General features: G+C 38.2%; 1 protein-coding gene across 4 annotated transcripts in view; it reads left to right on the top strand.

Moving 5' to 3' along the window:
• Positions 1-25512, top strand: part of APP (amyloid beta precursor protein) — a 227524-nt gene that overhangs the window by 123310 nt on the left and 78702 nt on the right. For 2 of the 4 annotated variants that reach the window (XM_019006115.1, XM_015622078.3), the window contains exons 6-7: positions 13629-13834; positions 24466-24633. In XM_019006115.1, coding sequence (XP_018861660.1) covers positions 13629-13834; positions 24466-24633 — 374 coding nt within the window. The remainder of the gene's footprint in view (positions 1-13628; positions 13835-24465; positions 24634-25512) is intronic. The other 2 variants (XM_015622098.1, XM_015622088.3) reach the window with 1 other exon arrangement.

Genomic DNA, 25512 nt, shown 5'->3' with positions numbered 1-25512 from the left:
GATTTCTGCTCTTGTTGTGATCAGCTCTGTTCAGCCCAGCCAGCTCTGTTCAGGGGTTACCCCAGCTGACGTGTAGACAAGAGATGGGAGACCATATGGCATTCCTCACAGAGTCTTTGTTGCAGACTTCACTGATGAACTAACCCCGATCTGAGCAAAAGCTGGGGTTCTTATAGGGAAGGGGAGAATCAAGAAGGGGACCAATGGTCTGAGACTGGGATAAAATGACCAATAGATGGGAGATAACATGGGGTCCTGAAACAGGAAAGGGTCCACAGCTTAGTCACAGTGACCAGGCAGTTTTGTCTTATCTTAGGGGGCAGATCTCCAGGGAGGGAGCCTGTCAGAGGACTGGGCTTCCTCCACCAAATTGTTTGACCCAATTATATTTTACCATATCTGACCAAGGACACAAGTAATCAAAAACTCTAATCTTCCATATCTGTTGCTTTGATGGATACTCTCTTTGGCATTTGCTGGAGGAAGCACACGTGGCTCAAACATGGAGAAAAATAGGATAAGCTAGGAAGAATCAAATAGTGCTGGTGGCTTTTAAGTACAGCTGGAGGGAAGAGGCCAGTTCAGATACCTGGAGTAAAGCCAGGCTTTGGCTGTGTGAGCCCTGGGGCATTACAGTCCCCCTGCAGTAGGAAGGGCTGCATGGCTGACAAGCTGGCTGGATAATGGAGGGTTGTGAAGGAAGAAGTCATGGGGGAGGACCAGATCTTTCAGAGATTCTTAAATCCTTCATTTTCTGTGTATTTCCTCATGCTTGTATCTAGTATGCAGTGACATGGTTTATCTTGATGGTTCTTCTCTGTCCTCCTTCTTTCCCTTGTTCTTAGTGTTGTCTTGTGACACTGAGTCTAAAATCTGAGCCTTAATTGGAAGTCCAGCACTGAGTCCAAAAGACTTGCCTGCAAAATATAGGATCACAGAATGATCAAAACTGCAAGAGGCCTTCATGATCATTTAGTCCAACTGTGAACATCATAACAGACAACCCCATCATATTCACCCCTAAACCAAATCCTCAAGTGCCACATCCAGATGTTTCTTGGTCAGTTCCAGAGATGGTGACTCCACCAACTCCCTGGACGACTTATTCCAATGTCTGACCACTCTCTCAGTGATTTTTTTCTTTTTCTGATATCTAATCTAAACCTCCCATTTTGGAACTTATGGTCATTTCCTCTTACCCTGTCAGTTGAGTCATGGCAGAAGAGACGCACCTCTACTTCACTACACCCTCTTTTCAGGGAGTTGTAGAGAGAGAAAGTCCCCCCTGAACCTCTTTTTCTCTAGGCTGAGCCCCACCCCCCAGCTCCAATGTCTTGGCATGATTTTACAATGATTAGTTTATTCCCTTATTGTCTGTTCTATGCACAAAAAAAAAGGTTAATATAGCTTTAAGGTGGGTCTGGTGGTGTGGGGGGGGTGGAACCTTGGGCTCTTTTGCAGGCTTTTTCAAAGCCTTATTCCCAGGCATACATGGTGCTGTGTGGACTGCATTCTCTTTTATTGCTTAGCTAGCTTGGTTTTTTGTTAGCTTAGACAAGAAGGGGTTTGGTTTTTTTCCTTTCCCTGGCCTTGGAGAGGCTGCAGCTGCAATCCTTTGGCAGGTGTTTTTTCAAAGTGAATTGGGCAGTTTGGATTTGGTCTGAGATCAGAAAGAACAACTGACTGGAGATTAATTGGCCAGGTAAAGGTAAGGAAGGCAAAGGAGCTGCTGCCTTTCGGCTCCAGAGCTCAGAAGAGCCAAGCCAACAAAAAAAAGGATGACAAATCCACCAGCTTCATCTACTGTGAAGAGAGGACCAATATCAGAGATTCACCAGCTTCCATTGTTTGCCCAAGCTGCTACACGAAATTTTTTTTGTTGGTTTTTTTCCCCCAAAAAAAGAACTGGTGTCATGTTTTTGTCCCCATCATGTTTCCAGCCACTGTGGTGGTGGTTTTTTTTCTCTCCCTGGCATTTTGGTTTTTTTCTTCTAGAGGAGGGGTGGGGGTGGTTGGTGGTGTAAGGCATGACAGTTCAATATCTAGCATTTATCCCCCTTTTCTTTCCCATGCAATGTGGTACTTGGTCCATAAACATTTGGGGTTTCTCTCACTTTCATCTACTAGTATTCATCTCTTATTGGCACAAAGGGATTGTTGGAACCCTTTTTTTTAGAGAAATTATCATTTCCAGAGTGTTTTCCTCCTAAACTTGTCTCTAAACCGAGACATCCCTCAACCATTCTCTGTAAGATTTGTGCAACTGGCTGTTCCATAGCTTTGTTGTCTTTCTTTTTTGGAATTTTTGTTGTTCTAGGGCTGTTAGTAGTGTTGATCAAGAAAAAGAAAGGTGTTGAGGCTAAATTGTTCATTGGAAACATTGTTACTTGTAGAGAGTAAAGTAAAAAAAAGTTACTTGTAAGGAAATTAAAAATTTTGTCTCTAGTGTGTTCACCTGTTTTCAAGCCATCTTGCAGTCATGATAAACCATAATAAGTTCTCATTAGAAAGCTAATTCTTAAAATTTCAGTGGGAAAGGCTCCACTGAGAATATCCTAAATGATTCTTTCAAAAAACAAAATATGAAAAAAACCCCCTACTTCCCTACACTTGAGCTGGTGACTCTCAACCAGATGTGAAGCTGGACAAAGGATCTGTAATGCAGGTTCTCCTTTAGAAAAAAGAAATTACTTGCATTTGGACGGATAAAAAAGTTTTCCCATTTTCTGTATGTGCAGGCTGAAATATAGGCTGTTTATAACCCTGAAAACTTAAGGAAAAACTGAGCCTTGTACCTGTTGCAGTGATTCAGGATCTGCTTGATGGACAGCTCAGTTGGCTGTGACACAGAAGCAGGAAGGGGTACAGCCAGAGGCAGTATTTTCATCAGCTGTCCTAATGCAAATTGTTCCTAATTCAGAGTCAGTGCCCTAAAATAAACACTAGGAATTACAAACTTGCTTTGCTGATCTTGCTTTTTTCTTCCCTCCCTCCCAAAGTTTTCCATGAGTAGAGGTTAACACCAATTACTGAGATAGATGGATTTTGCAGTACAAGAGTTATCCCTCACTAAATTGCTAATTCAGAGTAATAATTCATTTAGGGAAATAGTGTGGAAGGTATTTTGCAATACAATATTTCAGCTAATTGGTCAGAAGCTTACATAATCTTGATTTTTTTGTGGTAGAAGTGTTAGAAACTGAAGTAATTGTATATCTGTTTTAAACAGATCTATTAATGGTAGAACTTCTCTGAAATCTTTGTGTTTTTTATAAGTATTTTAATGATAAAAATCACTTGTATTTGTAAATTAAACTAAGGCATCTGAATTGTGTACAGTATAATTGCATAATGTTACTGCTTATGTTGAAGAACTCTAGAAGTATTTTGTCCTATTTGCATATTTTGTATCCTATTAGCATAGTCTTTGTCTCACAGTTTTATATTAATTGGGTTTGTCACTTGTGTTGGCTGTTACTTAATATTCAGCTAGCTCATTCTGTTTTTTAATAACAATTTTTAAGCTTTTTATTATTGGGATCAGAGCAGATGGGAACAACTGAGTGATGTTACAAAAGGTGTTTTGTTGCATAGTCCATCAGTCTCATGGAAGGGTGAGACACTTAAGATGCAATATTCAATGCCATCACCTCAGAAGCCCTCTAAAAAAATTTAGTTACAATGTCTTTTATAAACTTTTTAACCAGTCAACAAGTATGACAAAAGCTCACCAGCATCTTCATAAACCAATCATTATTTGCTTCATCTGATATGATACTGCCACAATGCATGTTTTTTCATCCAGTCATATAACACTACAGAAACATACATTGCTACATCTTTAATTTCTTACTAACTATATAACAGGTTCTATTGTTAAACTTTAAAGTCTTCTTTTGTCTTGCTTAACATTTATTCACTTATATATGGCATATTTCTACTTGCTTAAAAGATGCTTAAAACATATTCCTATTTCAACTGCAATCTTCTATTCTTACTTCATGTTTGTATAGCTTCATTGTTCTAAAGCTCCAAGCCCTCTCCAAGGTCTCAGGTCAAACACTGTATCCATCTTTATTTCTGAGTCTGTATGCTCAAGGCCCTGAGAGCTCTCTGTGCCTGAATTTCCCATATTTTATCATGGAGGTGAGGTTGATAAAATAAAATTCTGAAAGCATGGAAACACCAGAACAGTAATGACTCACAAGACTGGTAATTGCTGGATTTCTTCTTAGGACAAGAAAGTTAGAGTGGAATTGATGAAACAGAGCACTGCTGCAAGAGATAATAGCAGTGATTCTGAGCTGGCAAATAGAATCACCATTTCATATAAAGCATTAACTGAATTGATGGATGAGGCTCTAGGAGGAGAGAATGAATCTAATTGAGGAAGTGATGAGTAGAAGATAATCAGGCTTTTCCTGACCTTGATGAAAGCAGTTGTAGCTGTGCAAGCTACCTGTATGACTTCAAAGAATGTTGAGCTTGTTTCAGGAGGCATGAGAAATGACTCATTTGGTAGGAGGTTTATTTGCAGAGGAGGGTTATGTGTTTTTGACCTCACAGAAGAGAGCCATCAGCTGCCAAGTTTTCCACAAGTACCAGGCAACATTTTATAAGCAAAAATTTTAAGTTGTCACTTACAATGACTGGTGATGGCTGAAATGTGGGAGATGAAGGTTTGTGTAGTAATCAGCTTAAGAAACCCTTCTGATAGATCTGCAAGAGGTTCTCAGAAGTTCTTGTGACATTGTGATAGATACTACCCCATTTTAAGAGCTGTATTACTTACAATGCACGAAGAAATAGGACATGGGAAATTTAAACCTGGTGGTTTTGACGCATACTGTCATACCAGCATGACTGTGCTGGAAGATGCATAGTATGATATGCTCTCATAAAGTTATCCAGCAGTTCCTGCTCTGCTTTACCTTTCAGAGATACTTGTAATCTGCACTAGAAGTAAGAGCTTGGCATTGGGGTGGTTTGTAGGAATTTCAGAATTCTACCTCTTGTGAAGTTGTGCTTTAATAGCACGGTGGACTAAAGGGTCTTTCGTAGTACTTTTTTCCTTTTGCATTCTAAGAAAGGCTTGAAGCACCAAAAACATCTAGGTTGTTTTTTACCTGGCAGAAAAAACATTGCATTCTAATCTTGAATGCAAATGTTTCAGCTTTATTACATGATGAGAAACCCTTCCTTCACATGGCTTCTCTAGTTTGATCACTGCTGATAGAAAAAATAACACTGAAATTCTGACCTGAACAAAGAAGAAAAGGCTTAAACAGTAAAATGATGAGTTGTAGATCTGGATCTGTGCTTCTTCCTGCCAGGTTTTTTGCCAAGCTTAGCATGCTGTGGCCACCATAAAAAAATTTAGTATGAAAGGTGCCCCTTTTCCTTCTGGCCATGTGAGTGGAGATTATCTGCTATGCAGAAGTCCCAGCCTCTTGCAGCTGCTGCTGGTGTCAATCGCATTTAGAAAGCTTAAGATGACACATTCTTGAAAAAATGCTTTTCAGTATCTTAAATTGAACATCCAGAATTACTGCATGTTTCTGGTTTTTTAAGGGTTTTTTTGGTGGTTTTGTTTTGAATTTTTTCTCAGTTGCAGAACAAAGTTAATCTTTCAGTTTTTTCCTGTTGTCCTTGTATGAGAATAGCAAGGTTACGAGTTCCACAAGCAGGGCAAGTAATTGGTTTGGTGCAGATGTCACCCTGTCTGCCCTGGATAATCAGTAGGATTGCATGTTGAACAAAGAAACCTCGCTGAACAAAGAAAAATAATATTTCATTTTGAGTACAGCAGAAGTTTTGTAGAAATAAATATGTTGTAACAGATCCAGATTTTTCTGCTGATTCTCAAACAGAGCTGTCTAGATGATCTTCCCTATGCACTCTTCCATTACATACACTCCTAATGCATTCCTGCTGTCAGGATTTTTAACATATTTATTCATTATCATCAGACTCACAAAGCATGATTTTGTATTTTTGTGGGTCTGATTTTCTAATTTCTAAGTTTCTCTTTAGCAAAAATAATCAAAACAAGAAAACAAATGGGTTAATATTTTGGTTTGGAAAGTCAGGTCTGTCTTGGTTTAGGGTTTCCCTTGAAATGGAAAAGGTAAACCCCCTCTCTCCAAATTATTGTGATTTTTGAAATCAAGGGGCTCTCAGGCAAAGGTATGGGAATAGGAATAACAGTTCTTTATTAGGAAAATTAAAATAAATTAAAATAAAAATGCAGTAGTACAAAAAAAACCCAAAACACTGACTGAGTCAGGATACAACCTGACACCCTGTTGGTTTGGGTGTTGGTTAACAGTCCAGTTAAATGGTGTCTGCAGTCCTGGAGTGACAGATGTGGTTCTGTTGAAGCAGTGATCCTGTAGAAGGATGTTGTTTTCCTCTGAAGGTCCCGTGGTGGTGTAGATGGGTCTGATCTTCCTCTCGCAGTCCAGTGGAAAAAGGCTGCCTGTGGTGTTCCAAATCTGATTTTTATCCAGGTAGGAATGCTTGGCTTGTCTCCCTGGGTGGAGCATCTCACAATGGGATGATGTAATTTTTATCAGTCAGGCAGTGAGACTCAGTGGTCCATTAACAGAAGAGATCCCCCTGAAGGGGGAGGATGGGTTGTAGAAGAGATAAAGAACACAATTAAATGGTGGCCGCAGTTTCCTTGCCCATCAGTAAACAGATACCTTCTGTAAAATGAAATGCTACCTTGTATATGTGTCTTTTCAAGCAACTCAGGTATGGAAAAACATTTCTAATGGTACAAAAGATGTTATTTAATTATGGGGGGAAGGGGTAAATATATCTCTCAGAGGCAGTAGAGCAAGAATTGTGTGGGGGTTTTTGTATAAGTGTTCTATTTAAAAATTGGATTGAAAGATTCTTAGTGCAACTTTTCTCTCATTTTTTACAAATTTAAAACAGGTGCATATTTTGGTATTGTTTTTGTATAAAAGCTTAATTACAATAAAAAGAGAGAGAGTCTGAAGCACAAAATTCAGGTTTTTTCTGTCTAAGAACTCAGAAATCACCTTTGAAATAACTTACTTGATTTTTTTAATTAGGAAATGTAAAAATAAAGATAATTGAAACCTCTTCAGTAAAAGAAAAAACAGAATGGAAAATTATAATAAGTGATAACGTGAATATCTGAAAAATGCTATGAATATGAATTGTCTGTCCCAAGTTGCTGTGCAATGGAAGGTGTCCATCTGAGTTCTTTGAAGTCTAAAAGTGTCATAATAGGTAAACACCTATTACAACACTTTTAGACTTCAAAGAATTCAGATGTGTCCAAATGTGATATTATATCTTCTTCATATGAGGTACCAAATTTCCCAGCCTAATCTATAACCCAAACCTAATGAAAATAACCAAGGCACATCTTGAGCAGTTTTTTGTTTTTGTGGTCACTTAACAGGCTAGAAACATAGCTGTGGGTCACACTGTCAATTCTCTGATTTTCCAGACTTTGATAGCAGTAAGCCATTTTAAAAATCATAGACATCTGGCATAACCCTTTCCTTTCCTGACTCTGTGCCTAATCTCAGAACTGCAGTGCAGTTTGATTCTTGGCCTGCTGTCTATTCCTACCTCCCCTTTGCTACAAAAAACCAGGTGTCTTGTTTGAATCCCTTACTCAAAGACTTTAGAGGTGAGTGTTGAAATCTCTATTTCATATTTGTCTTTTACTTCCTTTCCTCTCTCTAGCTCATGCAAAACTACTTCAGTAGGTGTTGCTTAAATCTGCTATCTGGACTCAGTATCATAGTTACTATACTCAACTTAATATGGAAGTCAGCTTGTGTGGCAAGGTTATATAATAAAGTACAGTGGGAAAAGTGCTCATATGCCATAAACGTGCCATTCAATTAGTTTTTAGATTTAAGTAGTTACTGTTTTGCCTCAAATGTTTGGTTAGTGACACCATTCAGAGTGTGGTGGTGGCATCAAACTCGGCTTCTGAAAAATCTTTTCCTTTGAAATTTTAGTTCAGAAGAAATTTTTCTAGCATGCAGAGTTTGGAAATACGTTAGGTAAAAAATGCCCAGGCCTCAGATGGATGTTTGTTGAGGGAGTATTTGTTTCTTTGCCTGTTGGCTTTCTGATTTTCTTCTAACCAAAAGACTGGTAATTAAGCCACCTCAAATGCACTCATCTTCTTTCCTGGTTTCCGAGCACATGTCTTACTTTTGTAGTTTTCTTTCTGTTTTGTGTTTTCTCGTAAGGCATGTAGAAATCCACTGTTGGATCTGTCAATTTCTTCTCCCACAGCTGAAGAACTTGGTTTTTTTGGATCTTTCCTATACATGAGGATAAATATATATCTATGCTCAACATTATTCTTTACTTGTAAGCAAAGCTAAACCCCAGGTGGAATACTTGACAATCCCATTGCCTTCCAGTGGTCCTGGAGTTCATCTGGAAGAGCTGTGGAGGGGTGTGGTTTTGTGCTTTTGGGACAATGAAGCACAAGAGGCTGGAAACTGCAATGATGGTTGGTACCTTCAGTGGTAAAGGTTATGGGTGTATAAATTACCATCTGTCACTGCAATGATGGACTAAGATGGGCACATCACTTCAAAGTTCCAGCAGCAAAAGCCAAATCTTTATTCCACACACCTCATATTTATAGAGTTATCAGAAGGTAGTGCATTTAATTCTAACTGGTTAGTAACTTTCTTGTCACTCAGTTCATTGGTTAGTAAGTGCTCATGTGCATACAATGCTAAGGCTCTCTTCTTCCTAGAAGTTTACATTTTTATTTCACAGATACTCTCAGGATAGACTTCTTATTTTCAGAGGTATCAGATAGTTTTCATGGGCAATGGCTGATGTGCTTGCAGGTTCTCACAGAACAGGCTAGCTGTTAGCTACACTGAGTTGGAGTAACAAAGCCTGGAGTAGGGTTTTACAAGGCCTTTCTTTTCTAAGGGTTTACCTCTATGTAACACCATTGGCTTGGCTGAAAGAACAGAGACAGTACTTGCTTCTCCTGTGTAATTCCCACAGCTGTCTGTGGGAATTGTCTGAAGCCAGCATTGGCCTTGCCCTCTTTGCCCAGGCAGCAGCTTTATTGCTGCTGCTGTTTGGTTCTTATCCCAGAATTAGCTTTCCCTCAGCTATTGGCTCAGGCTTGGTGGCTGGTAAATCTACAGTCAAGATAGTTGGGCTCTGTCTGCAGTAAAATACAGTTGCAAAATGTAGTGAATGCTGATCTTTCCAGATATTAAAACACCTGTCTTGAACATGTTTGCATTCTTTCTTTCACCCACTGGTGGAGTATGCGGGTTTTTTCAAGTTATTTGGCAAAATCATGGTAAAATTGCATCAAAATGGGTGGGTGTTCATTGCAGACAAGCAGGAAACACTTCCCAATACCAGTAATTAGTCCATAGCTATTTGCTATTCTAAATTGAAAAGTTTGCATGAAGTTAGTAGCTGCAGAGATGTAACTTCTTGAAACATAGCTTACACTGCAGCCCCATTATTTCTGCAACAACATTAGAAAGGAATACTCATTGTTCATGTCATCTGTTGTCTGCCTTTGTCACTCTTGCGAGTTATTGGAATACAGAAAGAAAACTTACATTTACTAATGTTTTCTTATTTCTTGAACAGCAAGAAGTAACATAGTTAGCTTTCCTTCACTCTCTTTTTTTACCTTTCCTTCAGTTTTACTTTCTTGAAATAACAGAACAATTCAGGCTTCTGAGTGAAAGTAATAAATAATACATTGGTGGCAGTTCTTACCACAGTGATAGATTGAGAAAAGGAAGTTACTAGATACACATTTACAGGTCCATGGCTGAAACATTGCTTGTAACTATGTGCTTAAATACATACTAGGTGAAGCTGTACAGTGGTTTGTGTTTTAAAACCAAAAAATATGTCCACTGGAGTGGTCAGTATGTTCCCGTTTGAGTCAAGAAGGAACTGAGTAGGACTTAAGGCTGCCTGGAGGCCCAGCATGTTTGTAGCAACAGAAAGAGAACTGAAACCACCAAACTTCAAATACCCTCTTTCACCACATCATCACCACACATAGGACTGGAGATGATTTGTACTAATGACCCATTGTGCTACTTGGACTCAAGCAGAACATCATTTCCGTGATGGGGGAAATGGATCTTAATATCCCATGTGTGAGAAAGTTGAAGAAAGAAGGTTCAAAACCATGATGGCCTTTGGGTCCATATGAAAGAGAAGAGCTGGCCCTCCTTGCCAGAAGTCCCCACAAACAGGAGATTGAGGTGTTGGCAGGGGTTGCAGGTATATTCATGGCTATATCAAGCCTAAAAATTTCCCTCTGTTGTTTACTGCTGAACTGTAAAATTCAGACAATGGCTGAATGGCTTTACAAATATGTGAATTTGTCACTGCATCAAGTAATTTTTTTAGCAGCCTTTGAAAAATACTGGCACTGGCAACACTAAGATAAGGTGAAATGTCAACAAATTCCTGTAAATTAGACGCCACAGTCTGTGGTGCCAATAAAACCTTGGCTGGGATGATATTGAGGGAATAGGCAGAAAAATTATTGTTCTTCCAGGAGAAACAGGACTGGGTCATACTTGTTTACAGAAGAAGGTAAAATGTAATAATAATAATACCAAGGAGCAAGCATACCTGTTATTTACATTAAATAAAGCTCCAGGACTTCTGAGAAAAATATACACGTTCATTTAGTAGTAGATGTTTGCTTGAAAACAGTGGATTTAAACTGATTACTGAGGTAAAAGTGTTCAGAAGCAACATGTACTATGTGGGAAACAGCACTGAGGTGCTGCTAATTGAGAAGTGTAAATGGAATCAGAGAATTTAGCATGGTGGTGAGAAACAGCTCTGCAACAGGGAGGGATTTGTCCCCATGTGAATGGTTCATGTTGTAATTCCAGATATTATAGATGTTCATTCCCTTCTCTGTTTTTCTCTATTATTCCTCTCATGTGTATTCTCTTTGAAGAGGAGGCAGGGTGATAACAGTGATTAAATCCAAGGAAAAACACCTAAGTGTATTTAATCATCTTTCTTGCAAGATGTAGTACCTTTACAATACTAAAAATATACAAAATTCACTTTAATTTTGATAAATCTAGATTTGAGGTAAACCCACTTCTATTTCCATTGTTCCTTTTTCTTGAAACATGGAACAAAACATAATTCTGTGAAATATGACCTTTGTGACTGAGTCTTGTGGAATAGCTAGCAGAAATAAGATTTTTCTAGGAGCAATGAAAACTGTAGAAGAAATAGTTTGATAATATTATAGTACATTTTTGTGCAAGTTTTTTAGACTATTTTCAGAAACATGACCCCATACACTGATGTAGTCTCCCACTACTTGTGGCTCTTTTTTTGCATTCTCAGATGTCTGCTTTTTCATCTAGCAGCAAGTCATAATGAGGAGGCAGGTGAAGGCTATCCTTTAAGCATTTGCTTCTGATAAGTAACTGGAGAAGGAATCAGGGCCCACTTTAATGGCAGGTACAGCCAGCCAGTGGACACAGAGAACTGTTCTTTTTCATCCCTCATTGGTGCTTTTTCACCATCATGCCCCCTTAAAAAATAAAAAATAAACGACAATTATATATATATAAATATATATATATATATTTAATAATAATATCACAGTAAAATGTTGTGGAATGACATAGCTGAATTGATTGCTTTTGTGTAGTTAAAAGATGGATGTTGGATGCATGCATGCGAATTATTTTTTAAGTACCTTCCATGTGACTAATTGGTTTTACTTTGTTTGTTTCACTTGGTTATTTTTGTTGTCCTTTTTAAACATTATGAGTGTTCCTGAGTGATCTGAAAGTGATTGTTCATGAGAAAGGAAGAGGAAAAATAATTTGCCAATTTTTAAAAACATGTGTTTGCAGCTTAGGTGAAAGACAAACCACATCTTTAGTGTTGATAAGCATATGGTATCTGATGCTCTTGATCAAAATTTGGATGTCTTATCCTTAGCATGCCTAATTTCAATGTCCATAGTGAGCCAAGACTGGAAGCCCCTTAAATTGGGGATCACCTGCAGGTACTGGACTTGACAAATCCACTTTATTCTTGCATTTCAGAGCTGATGGTTTATGTATAATGTTTATTTCATGCTTGCAAAAAGTAAGAATACCTGACAGAAGAAATAAAGACAGAAGATATACATTATTCAGAATAGAGTTACTTAAAGTGTAGTTGGAAATTTCAGACATAATGAAATTAGTTTTTCAGGGAGAACAGTACAGTGGAGATAGTGAAATTTCCAAGCCAGTTTCTAGTAATCAAGAAAAATTAAGAGAGGAGCCAAGTGGGTTTGTGCCCCTTTTTAACTTTTTCTCCTGTGTAAGTGGAAGCAAGTCATCTTTTATGCAGACCCTTCTGCAAGGTGGCTTTAACCACATCTATTCATAAAACATACCTGGGTTTCCCCCAGTTTTCTCAGTGGAAAGCCTCAGTATTATTTGAAGTATTATTCAAAGTCTCTCTTGTTTTTCTGGAGGCTAGATGTTTTGGGGAGAAAGGAACAGGGAAATCATTCTTTGCATAGAGGCTTAACTTGCTCCTAGTAGAGTCAGATTTTTAGCAGACAAAAATTTTATCAACATGTTTTTATTTCTTAATGCCCTGTTAAAAAGGAATCATACTGTCTTCCATTTTGCTGAGTTTACTTTCAAAGTTGTAGTAGGCAACATAATATAAAATGAAATATTAAAGCCTTCATCTCTGAAATGAGATGGAGAAGTTGTTAACTTCACCTAGAGGGCTGTTCAAGCACATGTGATGCCATGAGAAGGATTGACACCCACTTGTGCATGAGAGTGACAGAAAGTCACTGCGTGATTAAATATTTAAAGATCATTTATTCATTTGTAGTAAATTTCAAGTAGATCAAAAACAAGTCTGAAACCATGTCACAACAGAGCACTAAGCTTAGAAAATATTTCAAAGGCAACAGTAGCAATAGCCAAACTTACATTTTTTTACCTGTTGTCTGTATCACTCAGAACTAAGAATGATCCCACATGATTCTTGATGTATTAATCCACCAAAAGTATTGGCTAGTCAACTTCAGTATTTCCTCCTGTTGTCCTGTAGAAGTGTCCTTTCCTTTCACATAGCACTTGTAACAGCAGACAGAAAAGCTCTGCAGTTGGTAATTCAAGGTCAATTCAACACTTGGTGGTCCTCTATGAAGGGCCTGCAGGGAGCCTCTAGATAAGCTGTCTTCTGACTGAGGTGGAGAAGTTCCTGAGGGACTTTCTTGCTTCTTTCACATCAACTGAGTGCATTTTGTGTAGATTTGATCTTCTCTCAAAATAAAATTTAGTTGGTGGTATCATGGAGTGAGCATGTTACAGTATTATTCAGCTGTCAAAATACGGTATGCTAATGTTGACTTTTTTTTTTTCTTTAGACATTTCTTTAGCATTTCTTACCATTTGGGACATTCCAGAGTCCCTGATTATTTATTTTCTATTTAAAGGGAAGGGAGGGAGATTGAGAAACAGGTAACTGCTTTCCTTATAGAGTTTTTGAATAAAATGTTCTCTCATGTTACCTTGAAGCCATTTCGTTGCTGACAAATCATGATAATTTTCTTCATTTAGTGATGATAAGGCAGTAGAAGAACAAGCAGAGGAAGATGAGGAGCTAACTGTTGAGGAAGACGAAGATGCAGATGATGACGATGATGATGATGATGGTGATGAAATTGAAGAGGCAGGAGAAGAGTATGAGGAGGCAACTGAAAGAACTACCATTATTGCAACTACTACCACCACCACTACGGAGTCTGTGGAAGAGGTTGTCAGAGGTAAATTAATGAGCATCAGGCTTGGGGCTGATAAACTAATGCTGCTGCTTTGCATATTTGCCCTTTACAATAAAAAAATGTTCCAAACAGCAAAATACCCAAAATTGCAGTATTGTTGTACTTTGGCTCCTGTAATTTGCGTGTTTAATCCCCTCGCCTTTCCTTTTCCTATTACATATATTCTGTGGAGTTAGTTCTGCCACAACCCTTTAGGTTTTCTGACCTCCAGCCCTCCTGGCACACAGATGCTTTGAAGTGTGTTTTCTGTGTGTGTGTAAACAGAAGGGTTGGTTTTAGTTTAAAGTAGCATTAAATAAAATTTAACTGCCCTATGTAGCAAATAGGATAGGAAAGTGTGTATGGTTTATCACGCACCTGAGTTACAGAAGGATAGGGAGTATCAGTTCCCAGCAGGATGTAGCAGAAGCTGATTTGGTCTCTCATATTAACATCACTGATGGGTTATTTTGTTTGATTCTGTTAGATACTTGTTTGCTATGTTTCTCCATGAATTAGTAATTCAGTAAAGCTAGGCTAATTTAAAATAACTACGCAAAAAAATGAACGTAAACTAATGACTTTTGAACTGTGTGGGGAAGAAGGAAATAGGAAAAAATAGAACACATGGAGTAAGAAAATGCTTAATTTCTAAAATTTAATTTCCATGATTGTTTTTAGTTATTAATGGGATTGCATTTTAAACTTTAAATTTTATACTAGTTTATGATCAGCATAGCAACATAGTTTTTTTTAATGCCTCATTTCTCCTACAATGCATATTGTAATTAATTATCCTTATTTTTCTATTTTAATAATACAGTGTGGTGTAAATCTAAGTAAAATAGATCCCAGTTCTTCTACAGTGCTTACGTCTTTACCAATAAATGCTGAAGATGGTGGCAGGAAATGGGATTAAGGACTCCATTTGAAAAGAAAGGAGTCGTGACATGTAGGAGGCAGAGAGAAAATTATAGAAATTTGGGCTGTTGTGAAGTGAGGCAGAAAACATCTGGCCTGCCTCCTTTCTTCTCCACATGCTTCCCTATACCCTGCCTCTGGGTATTCTTGGGACTCCAGTGGTAGTGGAGTCACACATTTTGCATGTGGCAGTGTCCCTTTCTCTTGAGCCTGGGTACCAGTGTTTGGCAGAGCAGAGGGTGCTGGCTGCAGTTTATCACACAAGGTACAGAAGCACACCCAGGGGATGCTTTGGGAAAAGCAGAGTTACTTGGTTATATTTTTCTGTTCAGTCTACATGGAGCACTAAAGCTTTGGTAAAATTACTTGCAAATGTTTCTTTCTAAGGCTGTCAACTCAGTCTTGTGTGTTTCTGTCTTATATAACTGTTGAGTGTTTTGCTCAGTTGTTGGAGAGCCTTTTCAGTGAGGAGGGAGTAGGAGTTTTTATCTTTAAACCAATTAAATGTATTTCCATATGTGAGCTTTTACCCCCTGGGGATAAAATGCCCGGTTCTCACTGGTAAATGAATATTGAAAGGGAAAAAAAAAAAAAAGTGCACTTGACTTTAATGGGATTTTGGATGAATGGAAGTAAGGACAAATTCAATAGAACAAGTTTCTTTACTGAGGGTGATGTTTCAAAGAGGTTAAGATTTATAACTTTCAGGAAAGTAGTGTACAATCACCTAAATATAAAACACAACATATAAAAGATGAGATAAACTATTGAAGTGACCTTTTAGAAGCCCTTTAGAAATGTATATATTTGCTGATTATGAAATGGTAGCATATTGTTTTTCCCAAGACTGACATTTCCCACCTTGGGTGACAGTGAGGGAAATAAGCATTGGCTCAAACAAGATCAGGACAATCTGTTACCAATACATGTTTTCAGCAGTTCTGCCACAAGCCTTTTGGCTTCCTGACCTTTATCCTTGCTGGGGCACAGATGGTGTAGGAACTGTCCTGGAGAGGAAAGTGCAAAGTGCTTGCTTATTTATTAAGGTAGAAGTGTCCAAATGACATAGCCTTGATCCTTGCTTTCACTTTCCTTGCTACACACTAGAGAAAGCTTTTTACAGGGCTCTGTCCTCCTGGTACAGGCAGCAGATCCAACATAGGAACTTGTGCAGTGAGTGTCTTGCTGATACAAACACAAAAGTTTGTTGGTGTCATTGTAAATGAAAGAGGCAGTGGGACCTTGTAGAGAACATATGTATTAAGAAGTGGTCTTTACCATGGAGACATCTTGAAAGCCTCTCTAGAAGGATTGAAGTGTCAGAGCTTCATTCATGTGGACTGAGCTCTGTACCAGGCTGCCTTTCCCAAGCACTAGTCATAAATCATCCTAGAATGCTCTTCACAACCCTTTACACCCAGTTTTATGAAGCTATAAATAATATTATATCTTTGGCATAAAAAACACAGAGAGTGGGGCTTATCCAGTTTAAGAGGAGCTGCTTTTCAAATGAGCAATTGTTGTAAAGCCATAAGTAAAAACCTAATTGTGGGCTGGTACTGAGTCCTTTCTCTGCCAAATCAGTGGAATGGCTGCCAGCAGCCATAAATAGTTAAAAAGCATAAATGCAGTGTTATATTATCAGCAATTGAGAGACGGGGACATCCAAGTTGAGATCAGAAGCCAATTCTATGGAGTATACAAGGCATTTATATAGGGTTTTATTTGTATGGCACTTATATATGGTTCTATTTTTGATAAAAAATTATGATTAGTTACACATTCTTCATGACATCACTTCACCTGGTAACATTATCTTATTACAAAGTTTCTCAGTGTGTTTCTTGGTCATTTACTGCCCAGGAAGCTCTTGTCACTTGTCTGTGTCTGTCTTTCCAAAGGTTTCTGCTGGATCAGGATAAGGTATCAGGCTCCTTAGTTCCATTGTACTCTCTATTTTATTCTTTATATTATACTTTAAAGATACTTGAGCTATTGTATAATCAGTTTTTCAGGCAGGTTTTTTTCTGTGTATATTTTAATGTGTCATGACCAAAATAGTAATAGTAAAGAGAAAATAAGCTTATTTTCAGTGAAAAGGAGATTAATCTTGCCTAGAGAATGAGAAAGGTCCATTGGCAGGAGGATAGTATTTTCATTCAGTTTCTGCAGCAGCCATATTTCTATGTGTTTATTAAAAAAATGTGAATAAACTTTTCATAGCCAAGTATTTGCCAGTATTCACTTTCCTACCTTCCGTGAGAACTCATCTTTACTCTCATTTCATATGTTGTGTAGCAGCAGACCCAGTTTACTTTTAGATATGCTCTTGCTGGGCTTCAGATTTTAAATCCTGATGATTGTGGGTCTGAGATTACAGGGATACGGATGGTGAAATTAGTGCAAAATATAATTTTTTATATATATAGTATATATATATACTATATATATAATATACTATATAATATACTTTATTTTTCACCTTTGGTCATGGGGAGATGTTAGCATTGAATTTGTGTTGAAGAAAATATGGCTCATTTATGAAGCCCTGCTATTGATGTTTATCTCTGTGTGGAGCAAGGGAAATTATTTTGATGGCCAAGATTTAGGCAAGGGAGTGGTTTTATTTCTGCTATCATTGCCATGGTGTTATGGGTGTTGCAGAGTTGCTCCTGAGGATCCAGACTCCCCATGATTTTTCCAGTGTGTGATGGAGGCAAGCAGGAGCACTGCTTCCCCCATCATGTGCAGTGTTTTGTGATTTTGTTTTTGCTGTCCTTCTGCACAAGACAGCAGAAGGACAAAGGAGGTGACAAGAAAAATCAGTTTCTCTTGGCATGCAACAAAGAATAAGCAGTTTTGGCTTAGTGCTTCCCATCAAAATCATAGTCAATCAGATCTCATTAAAGCAGTGCAGTGGGGTCAGCCCAGCAGCCTGGCACAAAACACTTGGCAGCTTCTCTGCACACCTGCCAGCAGATGTGGGGGAATCAGCAGCATAAACCTCACCTGCCTCCTCCAACAGTGCAATATTGCCCTTTATCAGTTGGTTTTGCTTTCTCTAATTCATCTGGATTTCTTTAGGCAGTTAGGAAACAATCTAAGCAGTGCTGCTTTACGTGACATTTTAACTGTATTTACATTCTGGAGTTACAAGTGAGAGACCATATGCTGATTTTGTAGCAAGAGAAAAGTAGCCTGATATTGGTATGGTGTATGGTATGGTATGGTGTATGGTGTGGGGTATGGTATGTCTTAGTGTCATTGACCCATCATGAGTGTTTTTTTCCTGAAGATTTTTATCTGAAAGACTTAAAATCCATTCAGTGACTCCTACTATATATTGTAAAGCAAGAAAGATTAACCCTGATTGCCAGACCTGTCAGCTAGGAATTTTGGGACAGTATTAGTACTGTATGCTACATCAATTGGGTTTTTTTTCCACATTCCATAGCTTTGCCCCACTTTCATAGAATCATAGAATGGCCTGGTTTAGAAGGAGCCTTAAATATCACCCAGTTCCAGCCCCCTGCCAAGGGCAAGGACACTCTAGACCTGGGTGCTCCAAGGCCTGCCCATTCTGGCACTGAACACTTTGAGGGATGGGGTGTCCACAGATCCAGGACAACTTTTCTTCTTTGAAAGGTTATCATCTTTGAGCTGTAGTACAACTACTTTCCTTGTTCTTCTTCCTTGCCTTCAAGACTATGCAGTATGCTTTATTTGGAGAGGGATGATGTGTGATTGCCTTTCATATAAAAAAAACATGATTGGCTGCTATATAAATAGTACACATTAGGATAGATCCACTGGGATTTTTTGCTACAAGATCTCCATTAAGAGTGATCATCTACTCTAATTTATGAACAATAGGTAAAATTAACCTAATGGATTTGCATTTATAGCTTTTAATTAGACATTTTAATTTAAAGGACAGCTATCCCACCGTAATATAATGCTTTTTATGTGTTGCAATTGGAGAAAATCTTTTTTGTAATTTGGTGACCTTGTTGATGGAGATGCAATGTAGTATTACCTTTTTGGGTCAAGGGCAAAAGTACTGAAATACTAAACACAGTAATAATGTTATTTTATGTAAGGTTGGAAGGTGGAGAGTAGTTTAATTTGAAATATATCCTGCCAGAAAAAATTACCAAGAATCTGTTTCCCTAGAAGAAATGTTATTTTATTATATTGGAGCAGTAATTAATTGCATTTTTTTTTGCTTTATAAAAAGGAATGGACTTCTGGGCTAATCTTCATGCTCACTGTCATGCCATGTTAGCAGAATTGTGATGTTATGTGGAAATACTTTTTCTAAAACACATAAATTCATGAAACTATATTAACCTAGATTTAAAGTGTGGCTGGGATTTTATTTGCATTCTGGCCATCAGTAGTAACTTTATGGCACCTTAGTTGCAAATACAGTTATGTTGTGCACCAGAAATGAAAAATACATTTTCACATATTTCTTCCACTTCAGAACTCTAAGGCTTTGTATTCTAGCCATGTATACAACTAAATTTCTTTTGATATTCTAAATATGCCCTTGCAGTAGCTTAAGAATAAATATTATAGAGACAATTTAATCTTGATTACACAGGATGGAAATTATAATCTAAGAGTATTTAACAGCTTTAGAGGAGCTGTCCTCAGTATTGCATTGAGAACTCATCATTTTGCTTTCTTAACTTCCCTTTGTAAAAAAGCATTTTAGCAATTGTGTAGCTTGTGCACTAACTTTAGTCCCAGAGCATGTGCCAGCTTTACAGCTGTATTCTCCTAATTCCACAAACCCCTTCTGAAATTAGCTCATCTTTAAATACTCAAACTAAAATTTTGTTGCCTCTTCTAGCCATATATTCAGAATAAGGAAATTTTGTTTCAGTGAAATTAACTTCAAATATTCTCTTTTGATTGATTAAGTAAAAACAGTTGTGTCTTTTTAGAACATAAAGAGTATATATCAGCTCTTGCCGAATTTTTCTCAGCTAGTTTAAAAAATAAAGACTAATATAGAGGCATACATATTAATATCCTCAAACTATAGCTCAGTTCCTGATATGGAAGCCAAAATGACTCCATTTGTGATATTTTACATACTAGTGCCTGAAGAAGGGGATACCTCATGATACACATTTGAGAGGTTTATTCCTTTGGCCTCTCTTGCATGTATCAGTTACTTACCCTGTTCTTTAGTGAGGTAGAAATGGTAAAATAAAAGATCTGATCCCATATACTTAGGCAAATGAGGTCCTCATTTAAGAGGCATTCAGGTCCCATGTGATTGTGACACAGTTTGAAGGGACAACAAACACACACCAGTGCTAATGGGCTCATTCAGACCCTCAGTACAATTTAGTTGTGTGTCCTTGATTATACCAGCTTCAAACTTGTAGGACTGGTAGTACAGAAAGGCTCATCAGTACAATATGTTTTCCATTACCATGGCTGTATTTGACAAGTATTTATAAGTCAGCATGATGGTACCTTTCTTCTGTAGCATTAAGGTAAATACGTTTCTTAGACGGGTAAACTAGACATGGAAAGCCAACTTCTAAGACAGGTCAGAGCTGGTAATCTAACTCCTCCTGTTGGTCCCTTTTTTCTTAGATCTCTTCAAATTTAATTTCTGATTTAAGGTTTGTGGCTGACTGCCAGCATTAAATGAGCTTAGTTCTCATGATCATGTAAATAAATTCAAATCCTGAAAAAATATTGTGTAAAGTTGATATTTACAGTGATAGAAATATGCAAATGTAGCTTTAATTCTTCTCCCTGTTAGAAATTTACATTTTATTTCCAATTTCTCAATTGAAAGTGTTATTGTCAAGAATTTAAGTCCCAAAGGGAAAAACAAAAAGCATGGAGTCGAGATTTTGAAATAAAGCAATTATAACTTCACTTAGATTTTAAATCAGTTTTCTTCAAGTAGCAGGGAAAAAATGGTAATAAAAATATAAACTGACTTTCAGAACCATATTTTATGTTTCTCTCTGTAAAAAGTAATCATCAAAAATATCTAAAATGTTTGCACATAAATTCTAATGAGCTCTACTTACAGCATTTTGGTAAATGAGTTCTCATGAAAGTACTTTGTATGAAGTCAGTATAAATCAATGTTCACATACTTAAAGACTGTATTTCCTAGAGTGCTGAAGTCTAGGCTTTGAAAAGAAAAAATAACACAGTCAGTGCCAATGTTTAATGTAACTGATTAGTCTCCAGTATTCAACTACTTAATTTAAAAGCAAATCAACAAGCTTTTCCGTAACACTGTCCTTCAGGGAGTGGTGCTTGCTTGTCTGGAAACAACTGGGTTTGCCCCAACGTGCTGGAATAAGTACAAGCAGCTTGGAATGGGGAAAGTTGACTTACACTTTCCTGATTATCTCAAAAGTAATTCATCATGTCTGAGGTTTTGGAGAACAGAGGTATTGGCACCTGTGGTTTAGGTCACAGGATGAGAGAAATTTGACTATTGGAGTAGGATGGTTTGAAAACTCTGAAGTCTCTAAAAGCAACTCTTCATGAACTTGGGTTATCACAAAGGCTTGTCCTCTTCAATTGTATCCAATTTCTTGAAGCTAAAGGCAAATGTTTGTCTTTGGTGGGAGAAGACAGACAAAGTTCCTTAAAGCAAAACTCACTGTTGATGCAGTGCTGTATAGAAATTATTTATGGTATCAAGTAAAACTGAATTGCACATGTGTGAAAAGTGACTCATCTTTGCCTCAGTTTTCAGCAGCAGAATTAAAATATGAAGCAAAGACAGTTTGCAATTTTTTTATGAATCGTTACCTCAGCCCATTACATGAATTAGTACTGTATCTCAAATAATCAAACCCAACCCTCTATATCAGTGCATGCCACCTGCCTGCTCCTAATATCTGCTAAAATTCCATAGTTCACCCCTTGTAGACATTAATTGCTATATTTGGCAGCAGCAGAAGGAAAGGGAGGTGGTGTTTGGATTAATAGCCTGGGAAAATCTGTTGAATTTTGCATCCCAGCACTTCATTTCCCTGTCTTCTCAGCTGAGGTGTTGCAGCTGAGAACCAAGTGCAGTGTTTTTTTCTTGTAAGGACAAGTGATGGATGGGGATATAGGAGGTGGGGGAGGAACATCTGGCCCACAAACAGGAGTGATGGGACCATTGCCCAGGAATAGAAGCTGGTTTAGAAATGTACCTTTGCCCTAAAGCAGGGGTGAAGGAGTGCTACTCTGAGCCCTACAGAGAATGGCAGACAGGCATGGTAACATCAGGAAAAGGATGAATGGCAGCAGTGATGTGTTTCCTAGACTGGACTGGCACCACACTTCCTTCAAAAAGAGCAGTCATGAAAAAGTAAACCAAAGCACTTCCCCTTCTCTTGTTTATTCTCCATTTAGGTCCTGAACATTAGAAGACAATAGAGCATTTCTCTTTGTGGTGACCTAAGTACCATGTAGGGCTCACCAAGAGAAGTAGGGTTGGCAGTGCAGGCTGGAGGGAAGGATGTCCCTCCCCAATGGGAAGGTGACAGGTCAGGCAGGGGGCCTGTTGATGGCCACAACATTAGGCTGCAAAGCTTCAGGCTTGCTCTTTTTAATATGTTACTCTGTAGTTTACTGAACACTTGTTCAAGTGCATCTTCATGCGTATAAATGACCTAGTTCACCAAAGAGCTAATTCCAATGTCCAATCTGATGGGCAATTACCTTTGCTTTTGCACATTCAAATCTCTTGGTATTTCTGTTAGAAAGGTACCTATAGGAAATTTCAGATTAAATCTGTAAACAGTTTCCAACCTGTTGTGAGTGCAAAGTAAATCAGTCTGTATAGCAAAACAAATATTTTGAGGGAAACCTAGGAGGCCCTTATTGTGTGGCTAGAGGCCTACAATCACCATTAAATAAGAAAGACTGAATTGTTGACACCTTTGTATTTTCAGAAATGGCATTTCCTGTCAGTAAAAATTCTTTGATTGTACCTGTTTTATATGAGAAGATGCAATTATTTTTAATTCACATGTGACAGCTTTTCGAAACCGTGCTAAGTTAGCTTTTTGTCAAGATTTGACTGTATAATCAGGTGGTGTGGCTGGATTTCATTTTAAAATAAATCAGGAGAACTATTTATGTACTAAAAATGGTCTATAATCATATGGTAATATATAATTAATTGTAATTAATGCACTGTGCAGTTAATGATACTTATTTTGTTTTTTCTTCAAGTAAAACTCAGTATTCTTTTTCCCCTAATTTCTTCATACAGAACTGCAGCATTTTTAGCACATCCTTGATGACTGCATATTCTCAGATCTGTTTCTCTGAGACCAAATGTATGGTTGCTGAAATTGATTCTTGACATTATTTATAGTTAGAATACATGAATAAATTAAATGCATGTAAAACTGTACCTATATGGTATATTTAAGGAAATGTAAGTTGTATTGCCAGTGACAATTGGACATAAAAAGCTATTTATAAGTAGTGATGCTTCTGAGGATAGTGAATTTGATGGATCAGGACAGACACTGAAAAGCAGGATTCTTTGTAGCCAACACTTGAGAGATGATGATCCTGCAGGGGATTTCCAGTGCTGGTGCACTTACATTTCTTCCTACCTCTCAACCCTTAGGAATCTGCTTTCCACAAAATTCAAATATATGCGGAGAATATAGAAGCCTGTAGTTGAATGTGGCAGTTTGTCTGCCACGTATTGTGTGGGATGAAAGTAAATGAGAGGTTTATTGGTGTTTAATATTACATATATTTGAAATTACTTGTGAAGCACATTGAAAGATAAAACTGGTTTTGTCTGTTTGGAACATTATTGGTAAAGGGCTATATGTTTACATGTGCAATTGGCTGAACTCCAAATTGCAGGCAGAATTTACTTTGTCTTTAATTTGTGTGGTTTGGTTCTTCCCTCAGGTTTTCCTGTGTTGCAGGATGTAGGCAGTGACCTGTAGCAACTCACAGTGAACACAAGCACAAATAATTTTAATTTTTTTCCTGTTGATGTATTTACTGGGAGTGAGATTTCCTCCCATGGATGGTTCAAGCTGCAGCAGTAATTTTTTTATATGTGAGCTGTCAAACTGTGAATTAAAAACCCTGTGCTGAGTGGCTTACAAAAGGGAGTTTCTTCATCACTGGCTACATTTAAATAGGTGTCTGAAGAAAATTCGTTTTCCACTATAATGTATAAATAATTATTTGTTTGTTTTCTTTTGTATAATTTGGTCAGGGAGGGTATATAGAGCTGAAAAAGAGCAAGAGAAAATGTGTCTTCTACTTTCAGATGTTTCCTTTCAGGTACCAAGTAGGTTGCTTGGGCAGGAATCCACCCAGGGCTATCGGCAAAACCCCAAGTCAGTTGGTGGTTGTACCCCTCTGGCCTGGAAGCAGATGAAATTCCACATTTGTTTCAGGGCAACACCTCTCAATGTGTGCAGATAAAGTTGCTAAAAAGATAAGATATAGGCAAGCTAGGGAGACTTTGTGGCAGGAATCTGTGTCAGTTCAAAATTTATCTTCATTGTCTCTGGGGAAGGATTTCCTAGTCTTCAAAACATCTCCTTGGTGCATCTCCTTCCAAAGCACTTTCTTGGTGCATCTCCTTCCCCACTTGAGTGTGTGGACACAGAGAGACACCTAACTAAGAAGCCAAGAAGATACCATTTCCATGCTAAATGTGGTTCCTCCGGGTCTCCTGTGACTAGAGGTGTGCTCTGAGCAAGCTGAGACTGGGCCGTGCCGCGCGATGATCTCCCGCTGGTACTTTGACGTGGCTGAAGGAAAGTGTGCACCCTTCTTTTACGGTGGCTGTGGCGGGAACCAGAACAACTTTGACTCGGAGGAGTACTGCATGGCGGTCTGTGGCAGCATCAGTAAGTGCCCTCCACAGCGCCCACCGTGAGGGGGAGCGGGCCTGGGCTCACACTAACCCCAGCCGCGGTCTGTCCACACCTCTCTCTGCTCACCACTCGGGCCTTCTTGGCTTCTTGCTAACCTGGCATGGTAGTGGGTGACTTCTTGGCACTGTAGACGGGCTCTGAGTTGGGGGCTGAGAGCTTAACACCTCCTTGGGTGAGGCTGTCGCACCCATCTTGTCTCTATTCTCTGTCAAAGTGTACCGATGTTTCATGTGTCTGTGCATGTACAATGCATGTGCAGGAAAAAACACTAACTTTAGAGAAGCCCCAGGTAAGTTTTAAAATAGCTCATACTTTTACAGTGTATTTTCATGTGTTTCTGACCTTTTTTTTTCCAAAGGTAAAAAATATTAGAATGTGTATTTCCAGATTTTTTGGCTTTGTTTGGTTGAATTCTTTGTGTGTGTTTGCAATGAAAAGGAGAAAAATGGTATTTGATTTTTTATGTTTCCCTAAGAGCTGTGGTGCACATGGATGTGAATAACCTCTCACTTACTTTAACTCAAACCATATGTTTTAATGACTATTTTTGCTGAAAAAAGGTGTCTGCACTGTTTGAGAGTGGTGGCTTTCTCCACCATACACCTTTGAGGCTGATAAATTAGGTGCTAGTTTTATCAGATGTATTCTGTTTTGAGAGCCTCTTTTACATTCTCCTCCCAATCTGCTTTGCAGGCAGGCACTCCTGGGAAAGCATCAGCTGAAATTTACATCACAGAGTCAGTACATGTCTCTCTGCCCCCTCTGCTCACGGGGCATGCAGGAGCAGAACACAAGCAGCATTTGAGGGCTCCTTTTAGTAAAATTTTTTCCAAACTTGGCCTTTTCAGGAGC

The sequence above is a fragment of the Parus major genome, chromosome 1 (assembly GCF_001522545.3).
Source record: "Parus major isolate Abel chromosome 1, Parus_major1.1, whole genome shotgun sequence".
Taxonomy (NCBI): Eukaryota; Metazoa; Chordata; class Aves; order Passeriformes; family Paridae; genus Parus; species Parus major.
This window is presented reverse-complemented; position numbering and strand designations above follow the sequence as displayed.